We start from the raw sequence: 12,500 nt of genomic DNA on the forward strand, positions 1-12,500 counted from the left end.
TCCTCCTCCTCCTCCTCCTCTGTGTCCACCGTGTGAGAGTTCCTCACCCACTTGATGAGCCTCTCATGACTCTGAAGACCGTCTCTCCTCCTCTTCCTCCCCGTCCTCCTCCTCCTCCCTCCGTTTTGTTCTTTCACTCTGTTGCACTCGAACTTTCCCTCTTGTTTTATGACGTGTGTGTGTGTGTGTGTGTGTGTGTGTGTGTGTGTGAGTCAACATGACGAGATGAGCTCTGACTCGTGTCCACAGAGTGAACCTCTCGTCTGTGATTCCCTCACAGAGCGATTGGGTTTTTGATTATTTCGTCTCTCTGTTGCAGAGTACCACTTAATAAATAATGACCGGCTGATTGATTTCTCCCGGCCTGTTCCTTCCATCAACCCCTCTCTCTCTCTCTCTCTCTCTCTCTCCATCTCTCCATCACGCCACTCTCTCCACTCGCTCTTCTTCTCCCACTGATGCCCGTTCTCTACATCTCTTCTAATTTATTTATTCAGGGCAGGAAGAAAGGGAGAGAGGGAAGGAGGAAGGGAGTGAGGGAGTGAGGGAGGGATGGCAGAAGTGAAGAAGGGAAGGAAGGGAAAGAGGAAGGGAAGGAAGGAAAGGAAGACAAGGAATGAAGGAAGGAAAGGAAGTCAGGGAAGGAAGGAGAGGAAGCCAGGGAAGGAGGCAATGAATGAAGGAAGGAAGGGAGGGAAGGAGGGAGGGAGGAAGGGAGTGTGGGAGGGATGGAAGCGGAGGAATGGCGGAAGCAAAGGAAGGGAGGGAGAGAAGCGGGGGGAGGGAGGGAGGAAGCAGAAAAAGGAGGAAGCAAAGAAGGAAAGGAAGGGGAAGAGCTGAGGAAGAAAGCAAAGGAAGTCCGTGAAGGATGGAAGGACGGAGAGGAAGCCAGGTTAGGAGGCAATGGAGGGAGGAAGGGAGGTAAGGAAGGGAAGGAAGGGAGTGAAGAAGGGAGGGAGGAAGCAGGCAGGAAGGAAGGAATGAGGCAAGAAAGGAAGGGAAGTAAGCCAGGGAAAGGGGCAAGGAAGGAAGGAGGCCTTGTTCTATGTTCTCTCGTACCAATCTCCTCCTCCCTCTCGTCCTCCGCAGCACGCCATGATGCTGCCCGTCCTCACCCATCACATCCGCTACCACCAGTGTCTGATGCACCTGGACAAGCTCATCGGCTACGTCTTCAAGGAGCGCTGCCTCCTGCAGGTAAAGGAGCGCCGTCACACGCCATGGAAACCTGGAAAAGTCCAGGCCTGGAAAAAATACCCAAAGTTTTGGAAAAGTCATGGACATTATTATTAATTATTTTATATTTTATTTAATATTTTAATATGTTTTCATTATTTTATCTTTTTTATTTTAATTTATTTTTTATATATATTTATATTTTAAATATGTTTTCAATGTCTCTAAATTGATCCGTTTGACTTTGATTGTTTTCTATTATTGTAAGTATTACTTCTTGAATACAATGAATTGATTTTTTTATTATTTTATTAGCAATCACAATGATTTTCCTTGAGATTAAAAAAGTTATATAAAATAAAATGTATATAAATTAGGGCTGTCAGCGTTAACGCGTTAATCTATGCGATTAATTTGGCCGCGTTAACGCACTAAAATATTTTAACGCAATTAACGCAATTTTTTTAAATTTTTTAATTTATTTTATTTATTTTAAACCGCGGCAGTACGGTTTTACACTGTTTCCGTTTTTAAAACAATTATTTCTCCGCGAAAATAAGGAGCAAAAATCAGTTTAACTCGTGGATGAATCAGTCGGGTTTCCTCCTGCTCCTCCTTCCTCCCGTCTCCCCCTCTGATACACAGAGGAACGAAGGGGCGACGCGTCGGGTGACGCGGCGCGGAAAGAACTCGTCACACGAAACCTTCACCATGATTTGTCAATCCGTTTCGGTAAAAACAACCAATGAACACTCAGTAAATCACAAAGGACCTCCCACCTCACAGGTAAGGCTCATTTAGCAGCCTGTCAGTCAGAGAACCAGAGGACACGGCGCGAGGACAATGAGGCTCATTTCAGAGCTGAGATTGTTCTGGAATGTTTGATGTATAACACGTGGGGTGTGTCACATGCAAAAGACTTTAAACGGTGAATTTAATTTATTTTGTAAAATGTATAAAATGCCCCCAGCCTCCAGAGGGTTAACGTGACATATTTGAATGTCAGTCAGTTACCAAGGCCACTGGTTCTGCTGTGTTCAGTGTTAAAGATGACAGGACCAATGGGGTCTCAATATACTTTTTTTTTTTTACTAATCTGATGTTTCACTGAAGAAACAATTTATCATCCACGATATTAAATACCTCGCTGGCACTGTATATGTAGGAGCCTCTTTGAAAACAGCTCTGTGTGAAGTTTTGTCTTTAAAAAGAAGGAAAACACTTTTAATCGCGATTAATCGCGATTAATTAATCGCAATTTCAACATGTGCGATTAATTAGTTAATTTTTTTTAATCGATTGACAGCCCTAATATAAATCTAAAAATAAAATAAAATCATCAGCATTTTTTTTAAATAAAACTTTTTGGATCTCAAGGAAAATCATTGTGATTGCTAACAAAATAATAATAAAAAGACGCAATAAATTGTATGGAAATAGATTCCGATAGATAACGGGCTGGACACGGGGGGCAGATTCCAGCGTCTCCGTCAGACAAGGGAAACAAAAAGGTAAAACGTGTTGTGCTCAGGCGCTCCTTGAGATCTCATTACTGGCCCGTGGGCTCGGGAGGAGTCGGCTCAGGTAGCCCACACACGGCGGCCCGAGTCACATGTCTGCAGTGACGGTCGTCAGGGCAACAGCTCCTTCCTGTCAGGCCTCCAGCCTCCAGCTCTCCTGCTGGTATTGAAGAGCTGTCATAACCTGATGCATTATGAATCAATGTGTTGTAGCCCCACACGTAGTTAAGAACGGAGGGAAGGAGGCTCCTTCCCTGTGTGTGTGTGTGTGTGTGTGGACTCTCTAAAGCACCAGAGAGAGAGTTTAGACTCGCCCCCTCAATCGTACATTTAATTTGCAAAGACTCTGCAGCCTCATCGTGTTCCTGGGAAAGTGAACTTCTAGACGTGAAGCTTTATGAGGGTTGTGCTCTTTTCTACGACAGAATTTACAAAAAAAATATATATATAAAAATCAGGGTTCGTACGGTCATGGAAAACCTGGAAAAGTCATGGAATTTTAAAAGGGTCATTTCCAGGCCTGGAAAAGTCATGGAAAAAACTTAAATCATAAAAGTTTTGGAAAAGTCATGGACATGTGTTCATGTGAGCTTGAGTTCATGGAGTTTGAAATAATTAATGTTTTTTAAAGAAAGACGCTCAAAGCATACGCTCTCAATACGCTACATTTTTCATTTTCATACCGAGATTTTTGTTAGCGCCGGTAGCGGTTAGCGGCGGCCATGTTGAGAGCCGCGTGGAGTCAACGCTCTGAAGAGAACGTCGCCCAGGTTCTCCGCGTGTAGCAACAAACCTGCTATTTCCATTCGGTGTGGCAATCCATTGCTGGCGTGAGGCAACTGAGGAAAAAAGCAGAGAGAGCGCCCCCCCCCCCGGTTGCAATGGAGGCCCTTTGAAGCTCTTATTCTGACAGTCTCCCTGTTAAACATTTAAAACTAGAAGGAGGGGGGGGGATGGAGGGACATGTGTTCCCACATCCACCAAACCCTCATCATCCCCCCCCCCTCACGGTTGACCCATGCTGGCAGAACGCGACGCATCGCGGAGGATCTCAATAATTCAGACTACAAGTCCTCGGCTCTGATGCCGCTGTGTGTACAGAGAGACCATGTATTTTTGTTTTGAAGGGGGGGGGGGATTTGTTTTGATATTCATGGCGTTGCACGGCCCGGCCGTGGGATTGAGGTCTCCATTTATGTAGAGTGCTGTTGGCCGGATTTGAAAGCTCCGAGCATTTACTTAAAAAAATATGTATTTCTAGTCACAAATGTAAAATATTGCACGTTATTTATTGACATGTATTAAGGGACGAAGTATAGAAGTCTATCCTTCATGTGTTAAAGCTGCATTCTCTCCCCTGACCACAAGGCGGCGACTCCTCTGGTTGTATAGAAGTCTGCTTCATGTGTTAAAGCTGCATTCTCTCTCCTGACCACAAGGGGGCGACTCCTCTGGTTGTATAGAAGTCTATGCTTCATGTGTTAAAGCTGCATTCTCTCCCCTGACCACCAGGGGGCGACTCCTCTGGTTGTATAGAAGTCTATGCTTCATGTGTTAAAGCTGCATTCTCTCTCCTGACCACCAGGGGGTGACTCCTCTGGTTGTATAGAAGTCTATACTTCATGTGTTAAAGCTGCATTCTCTCCCCTGACCACCAGGGGGCGACTCCTCTGGTTGTATAGAAGTCTATGCATCATGTGTTAAAGCTGCATTCTCTCCCCTGACCACCAGGGGGCGACTCCTCTGGTTGTATAGAAGTCTATGCATCATGTGTTAAAGCTGCATTCTCTCTCCTGACCACCAGGCGGCGACTCCTCTGGTTGTATAGAAGTCTATGCTTCATGTGTTAAAGCTGCATTCTCTCTCCTGACCACCAGGGGGCGACTCCTCTGGTTGTATAGAAGTCTATGCTTCATGTGTTAAAGCTGCATTCTCTCCTCTGACCACCAGGGGCGACTCCTCTGGTTGTATAGAAGTCTATGCTTCATGTGTTAAAGCTGCATTCTCTCTCCTGACCACCAGGGGGTGACTCCTCTGGTTGTATAGAAGTCTATACTTCATGTGTTAAAGCTGCATTCTCTCCCCTGACCACCAGGGGGCGACTCCTCTGGTTGTATAGAAGTCTATGCATCATGTGTTAAAGCTGCATTCTCGCCTGACCACCAGGGGGCGACTCCTCTGGTTGTATAGAAGTCTATGCATCATGTGTTAAAGCTGCATTCTCTCTCCTGACCACCAGGCGGCGACTCCACTGGTTGTATAGAAGTCTATGCTTCATGTGTTAAAGCTGCATTCTCTCTCCTGACCACCAGGGGGCGACTCCTCTGGTTGTATAGAAGTCTATGCTTCATGTGTTAAAGCTGCATTCTCTCTCCTGACCACCAGGGGGTGACTCCTCTGGTTGTATAGAAGTCTATGCTTCATGTGTTAAAGCTGCATTCTCTCTCCTGACCACCAGGGGGCGACTCCTCTGGTTGTATAGAAGTATATGCTTCATGTGTTAACGCTGCATTCTCTCCCCTGACCACCAGGGGGCTCCTCTGGTTGTATAGAAGTCTATGCTTCATGTGTTAAAGCTGCATTCTCTCTCCTGACCACCAGGGGGCGACTCCTCTGGTTGTATAGAAGTCTATGCTTCATGTGTTAATGCTGCATTCTCTCCCCTGACCACCAGGGGGCTCCTCTGGTTGTATAGAAGTCTATGCTTCATGTGTTAAAGCTGCATTCTCTCCCCTGACCACCAGGGGGCTCCTCTGGCTGGACGATGTCCTTGTGAAGGACTACAGTGTTTACAGAATATCTGATGTCTGGAGTGGAGTTATTGACTCGTGTCTGACATCGCACAACGAGGGGGGGGGGGGGGGGGGGTTGAAAGTGGAAGTAGACGCGGCGGTTGTTGTTGTTTATTTATATTTCTTATCAAAACTGTCAACGTGGTGCTGAGAATTGCTAGTGTCATGTCAAATAACTAGCTCTCTATATCTTTCTCTCGCACCCCCCCCCACACACACACAACACAATATAAAAGCTGTCCCTCTGAACCACAGGAGGAAGACAACAACAACAACAACAACACGAGGACACTTGTTGAACGTGTTCCTCAGACTCGTTTACATCTCGTTGGAGCTTGAAGTTTCCTGAGACGAGCAGAGGGGGGGGGTGGATGGGGGGGGCGTGGCCTGTCCCACTGAGCCCTCTCCGTCTCCCCCTCGGCGGCCATCTTTGTTTCTCTCCGTCTCTTTTGAAACGAAGTATCGTTTCCTTCGTTTCACCTGAAGAAGAAACGATGAAGAGTTTAAGACAACAAGGAGAGGGCTCTCTGTGCTCTCTCTCTTTCCTCTCTCTTTCTCTGTCCTCTCTCTCTGTCCTCTCTGTCCTCTGTCCTCTCTCTCTCTCTGTCCTCTCTGTCCTCTGTCCTCTCTCTGTCCTCTGGTCTCTCTCTCTCTCTGTCCTCTGGTCTCTCTCTCTCTCTCTCTCTCTTTCCTCTGTCCTCTCTCTGTCCTCTCTCTCTGTCCTCTGGTCTCTCTCTCTCTCTGTCCTCTGGTCTCTCTCTCTCTCTCTCTCTTTCCTCTGTCCTCTCTCTGTCCTCTCTCTTTCCTCTGGTCTCTCTCTTTATCTTTCCTTGGTTTCTCTCTCTCTCTTTCCTGTTTTTCTCTGTGTCTCTTTCTTTCCTCTCTTTTTCTCTATTTATGTCTTTCTCTCCCTTTCCCCCCCTGTTTCTCTCTCTATTTATCTCTCTTACTTTCTCTCATTTTCTTCTTTTTCTCTCTTTCTCTTTCTCTCTATTTGTGTGTCTGTCTGTCTCTCTCTCCTCTGTTTCTTTCCATTTATTTCTCTCTTTCCTCTCTCTCTTCCTCACCTAAATGCAGCTCCTCCTCCTCCTCCTCCTCCCTCTCATACTGACTTCCCTTGACCAATGTTCCCGTTTAGTAATTAGTAATCAATAAAAGAGGAGATGGATCTCGTTGAGGGAGGCGGGGTCACGTCGTTGTCCCCGGCAACCCAAACTCTGGACGCGGTCACCGGGTCACGGGGTGTTCTTGGGACTTTAACTTTCCGGCTGAATGTCGGCAGCAGGTCAGGACTCTCCTGAAGGTACCTTGCTCCTATTGGCTAACCCCTCTCCCCCCCCTCCCCCCCCCCCTCCAGCTGGCCATGACTCACCCCAGCCACCACCTCAACTTCGGCATGAACCCCGACCACGCCCGCAACTCGCTCTCCAACTGCGGCATCCGGCAGCCCAAGTACGGCGACCGGAAGGTCCACCACATGTACATGAGGAAGAAGGGTGCGTCTCGCTGCTCGCCGCCACGTGACCATCATCACGTGACCGCCTCCACGTGACCGCCGTCACGTGACCACGCGGCGCCCTCACCTCTCCTCCATCTTTTGTTTTCCAGGCATCAACACGTTGATCAACATCATGTCTCGCCTGGGCCAGGACGACCCCTCCCCCTCCAGGTAGGCCGCCGCCCCTGAGCTGTGGGAGAAGTGATGTCATCAGGGGGAGAAGTGATGTCATCAGGGGGGAAGTGATGTCATCGGGGAAGTGATGTCATCAGGGGGGAAGTGATGTCATCGGGGGGGAAGTGATGTCATCAGGGGGGAAGTGATGTCATCAGGGGAAGTGATGTCATCAGGGGAAGTGATGTCATCGGGGAGAAGTGATGTCATCGGGGAGAAGTGATGTCATCAGGGGGGAAGTGATGTCATCGGGGGGGGAAGTGATGTCATCGGGGGGGAAGTGATGTCATCAGGGGGGAGAAGTGATGTCATCAGGGGGGAAGTGATGTCATCGGGGGGGGAAGTGATGTCATCGGGGGGGAAGTGATGTCATCAGGGGGGAAGTGATGTCATCGGGGGGAGAAGTGGGAAATGACACCGGCTGATTTTAAAGGGGCGGTGGCTACTTACTACCTAGCGTGAGAGGCGGCGTTGAACCCAAAAGTATTTTCCTTCTCGCCACTTCTTCTGACTCGCCTCCTGTATCTCGCCCTTCCCTCCCCCCCCCCCCTCCCCCACTCAGGATCAATCACAACGAGCGGCTGGAGTTCCTGGGCGACGCCGTCGTTGAGTTCCTCACCAGGTGAGAAAGAAAACATTGATGGACGCAACCACTAATTGAAGCTGACTGCAGCTCCCCCTCCTCTCTCTCTCCCTCTCTCTCTCTCCCTCTCCCCCCCTCCTCTCTCTCTCTCCCTCCCTCTCTCTCCCTCTCCCCCTCTCCCTCCCTCTCTCTCTCTCTCCCCCTCCTCTCTCTTTCCCTCTCTCCCACCTCCCTCTCTCGCTCCCCCCCCATGGAGTGACCCCCCCTCTCTCTCTCCCCTCCTCTCTCTTTCCTTCTCTCTCCCCCTCTCCCTCTCTTTCTCCCCCCTCTCTCTCTCCTGTCACATCCGAGCTGATCTCCATACTTTCGACCCATTCAAGACAGTGATTTACTGGTAATTGGAACTGGGGATGTAATCCCCCCCTCCCCCCCCCCCTCCCTCCCCTCCCCCTCTGTCCTCCCCCTCCTCCAATTCTCCATGACAACTTGCAATTAGCTGTCTGGCCTGTCTGGCAGCTGACGGTGTTGCTGAGTCCCAGGTGAGCGGCGACTCACTTACCAGAGAACGCTGCTAATTATGTGTGGCTATTATTAATCTCTCACGCTCAGCAGCCAGCAGGTACCCCCCCCATACCCCCCCCCCCCCTCCCCTTGATTTTACTTCCCAAACGTACAAAGGTAAAGCCTCCTCTCTCTCCTCCACGGGGACGAGAGGAAGAGAGGAAGTCTTCCTCTTCTACCTCACTTCCCTTTTGCTCCCCCAAAATAAATAAATAATGTGTTCCGCTCAAACCGTAACGGGAGTCGACTCTCGGGTCACACGCGGCGGGAAGGTGGTCAGCCTCCTGCCCCCCCCCCCCCTCCCTTTGGGGTTGTTGGGGCTCTGAATTATTGATCCGCCTCTTGTCCAGTTCAACGGGCCGGACCTGCAGGACGTTTGGCACGTCTGAATATCCCCCTGAAAGGAAGGGGGGGGGGGTATATGTTTTTAAGCTGATTGCGCAATGTAGATGGCGGTAGAGTAATGACATCATCAGAGGAGGACCGGTCTGAAGGAGGACCGGTCCGGAGGAGGTCCGGTCCGGAGGAGGTCCGGTACCGGGTCTCTTCCTTCCTTTGGAGGCAGCGTTGCCTCCGGCTCGGCAGATGATGCAAAGACAATAAGTTTGCTTGCAATGTTTTGTGTTTCTTCTTCTAGAGTCTGAATATTTAAAGCTCAGGTGTGTTTCTCTTTCTTTTTCCCCACAAGTATCAATGAATCAGGGTTCGTACGCTCATGGAAAACCTGGAAAAGTCATGGAATTGTAAAATGGTCATTTCCAGGCCTGGAAAAGTCATGGAAAAAACCTAAATCATCAAAGTTTTGGAAAAGTCATGGAAATTTGTTAGAATCACAAGTTCATTTACGCCGAGTTTGAAATAACTAATATGTTTTTTTAAAGAAAGATGCTAAAAATATAAGCCGGCGTACGCTCTCAATACGCAACATTTTCTAAATTTTTCATGTTTACACCGAGATTTCAGTTTGGTCGTGGACATTTGGTTTAAAGTCCTGGAAACCCATCGATCAAAGTGTGGAAGAACCCTGATGAACGCTGATTGATGACATCATCAGGCATTTGATTGGTTCCCGGTCTCTGTCTATTTTCTCCAGTCGTTTCCATTCTCTCCCCTCTGTCGTCTCACTGAAACAACGGGAGGCGCCCCACCTCTCTCCCCCTCCCTCTCTCTCTCTCTCTCGTAATGTGGTCTCTGATCTCCAGGGCAGAATGTGTTTCATTAATATTCGTCGTGATATTCTCTCTCTCTTATGTGACGTCATCTCCTCCTGATCCTCTGACACAAAGAGCCGTGAACCATCCGTCATTTAAATGAGCCACAATTATTACAAATTAAAAAGAAAGTAATGGCTCACGTCCGCGACCGCCAGGAGGTGAGAGAGGGAGCGGCGTGATGGACGGTCGCTCCGCCGCTCGCGCCCCGCTTAACGGCCCTTTGGCGTACGGCCGGGGTCAAAGGTCAACCGCCTCAACGCGTCTGAAGGCCGAAGCTTTCCCGCTGACCTCGGCCTCCGACCGCCACTCCTCGTTACCTCAAGAGCCTTTCCTCTTCCTCCTGCTCTTCCTCTTGCTCTTCCTCTTGCTCTTTCTCTGGCTCTTCCTCCTGCTCGTCTTCTTGCTCTTCCTCCTGCACTTCCTCTTGCCCTTCCTCCTGCTCTTCCTCCTTCTCTTACACCTGCTCTTCCTCCTGCTCTTCATCCCGCTCTTCCTCCTTCTCTTCCACCTGCTCTTCCTCCCGCTCTTCCTCTTCCTACCGCTCTTCTTACCGCTCGTCTTCTTGCTCGTCTTCTTGCTCTTCCTCTTGCCCTTCCTCCTTCTCTTCCACCTGCTCTTCCTCCTTCTCTTCCACCTGCTCTTCCTCCTGCTCTTCCTACCGCTCTTCCTCCTTCTCTTCCACCTGCTCTTCCTCCTTCTCTTCCACCTGCTCTTCCTCCTGCTCTTCCTCCTGCTCTTCCTACCGCTCTTCCTCCTTCTCTTTCACCTGCTCTTCCTCCTTCTCTTCCACCTGCTCTTCCTCCTGCTCTTCCTCCCGCTCTTCCTCTTGCTCGTCTTCCTGCTCTTCCTCCTACTCGTCCACCTGCTCTTCCTCCCGCTCTTCCTCTTGCTCTTCCTCCCGCTCGTCCACCTGCTCTTCCTCCTGCTCTTCCTTTTGCTCTTCCTCCTTCTCTTCCACCTGCTCTTCCTCCTGCTCTTCCTACCGCTCTTCCTCCTGCCCTTCCACATGCTCTTCCTCCTGCACTTCCTTTTGCTCTTCCTCCCGCTCGTCCTCCTGCCCTTCCACCTGCTCTTCCTCCTGCACTTCCTTTTGCTCTTCCTCCCGCTCGTCCTCTTGCTCTTCCACCTGCACTTCCTACCGCTCTTCCTCCCGCTCTTCCTCTTGCTCTTCCTCCTGCTCTTCCTCCTTCTCTTCCACCTGCTCTTCCTACCGCTCTTCCTCCTGCTCTTCCTTTTGCTCTTCCTCCTGCTGTTCCTCCTGCTCTTCCTCCCGCTCTTCCTCCCGCTCTTTCTCCTACTCTTCCTCCTGCTGTTCCTCCTGCTTTCCCACCTGCTCTTCCTCCTTCTCTTCCTCCTGCTCTTCTTCCTGCTCTTCCTCCTACTCTTCCTCCTGCTGTTCCTCCTGCTCTTCCTCCTGCTGTTCCTCCTGCTCTTTCTCCTGCGCTTCCTCCTGCTCTTCCTCTCCGGGTGTTTTGTTGTTGCATTGATTAGAAACGACTGGAATTAAATGGTCTGTTTTTAATTTGTTTAAATTCAAATGAAGTCCGATGATCCGCTGTGGGGTTCAGGGAGGAGAACCCAGCTGTGGAACCGCTGGAGCGTTCCTGCGGTTCCCTTACGCGGAACCGGAGAGGAATTAATCAGGGGCTCTCGGTCAGAATTGGGGATGGCGAATTAAATTGAAAAGTATCGGACTGTTAGCATTTTTTTTTAAAAATCTGACTATAAAAAACAAAAACAAACATAAAAGTTTTTATTCATTACACATTCTAATTTTATAATTATTTTGCTGTGTGGCTAGAACGTCTCCGGGAAAATACATTCGGTACTCTCGGTCAGAATTGGTGACGGCAAATTCAATGAAATAATATCGGACTGTTTAAAAAAAAAAAAAATTAATCGGACTGAATAAAAATAAAAAAAGGTTTTCAACGTTTTTATTCACATGTTTTAATTTTGCCGTATTCTTTCCTGTGGTTTCCACACGAGGCTGGAACGTCTCCGGGAAAATTAATTAGGGGTTCTCGGTCAGAATTGGTGACGGCGAATAAAAAATGACATTTTGACCGATTAATATCGGTTTTAAAAAAAACAAAAAAAATCTGACTTTAAATAAAAAAATTAAAAACCTTTTATTTGTCATAACACGTTTTAATTGTATTTATTTATTTGTGCCGTGTTTCATTGAGGCTGGAACGTCTCCGGGAAAATGTATTATGTGCTGTTGGTAAGAATTAAACATAATAATAATAATAATAATAATATCTGACCTTTAAAGAACAAATCTGATTATGAATACAAAAAAATCTTTACGCGTTCTCATTTTATTTATTTGTTACCGTATTTCTGCTCTTCTCTCTTTCATGAGTATTTATCTCTAGTGAGGTGAGAGATCAGAGCCCTGATGAAAATAATAATATATAATATGAATATATCCTTTATTGATCTGCATTTGACCCGTTAGTTGTTAAGGAGCAGTAGTTCAGTGTCTTGTAAAAAAAAAAAAATATCCCAGTTCTAATTGTGTGTGTGTGTGTGTGTGTGCGTCCGTCCTCAGCGTGCACCTGTACTACCTGTTCCCCGGCCTGGAGGAGGGCGGCCTCGCCACCTACAGAACGGCCATCGTGCAGAACCAGCACCTGGCCATGCTCGCCAAGGTAAGCTCCGCCCACATCCTCCCTCCCCCCGTTACCGCTTCCTCCTCCTACGGGGGGGGGGGGGGGGGAATGTTGTTTTATTTACTTGTGGCCCCCTCAGGTTTGTAATTGGAGTTACACGGTTGTTGTTGTGGAGGACCACGGTGCGGTCGGTCTCCAGGTCCTGTTCCCCCCCCCCTCCTCCCTCCCTCCCCCCCCCCTCTCTCTCTTCTGGCACGCCGCCGTACTCTCTGGCACGTTTTGTGAAGAACAGCCACGATAATCGTCCCACGATGTGGAGAAAGCAATTATAAAAAATCTCCACCCCCACACACACACACACACT

At 48.7% G+C, this 12,500-nt stretch overlaps 1 protein-coding gene across 2 annotated transcripts in view; it reads left to right on the top strand.

Moving 5' to 3' along the window:
* drosha (drosha ribonuclease III) overlaps positions 1 to 12,500 on the top strand; it is a 74,794-nt gene that overhangs the window by 27,736 nt on the left and 34,558 nt on the right. For both annotated transcript variants that reach the window (XM_056433556.1, XM_056433557.1), the window contains exons 17-21: positions 1,090 to 1,197; positions 6,846 to 6,984; positions 7,097 to 7,157; positions 7,723 to 7,782; positions 12,076 to 12,175. In XM_056433556.1, the coding sequence (XP_056289531.1) occupies positions 1,090 to 1,197; positions 6,846 to 6,984; positions 7,097 to 7,157; positions 7,723 to 7,782; positions 12,076 to 12,175 (468 nt within the window). The remainder of the gene's footprint in view (positions 1 to 1,089; positions 1,198 to 6,845; positions 6,985 to 7,096; positions 7,158 to 7,722; positions 7,783 to 12,075; positions 12,176 to 12,500) is intronic.

The sequence above is a fragment of the Pseudoliparis swirei genome, chromosome 16, assembly GCF_029220125.1.
Source record: "Pseudoliparis swirei isolate HS2019 ecotype Mariana Trench chromosome 16, NWPU_hadal_v1, whole genome shotgun sequence".
Taxonomy (NCBI): domain Eukaryota; kingdom Metazoa; phylum Chordata; class Actinopteri; order Perciformes; family Liparidae; genus Pseudoliparis; species Pseudoliparis swirei.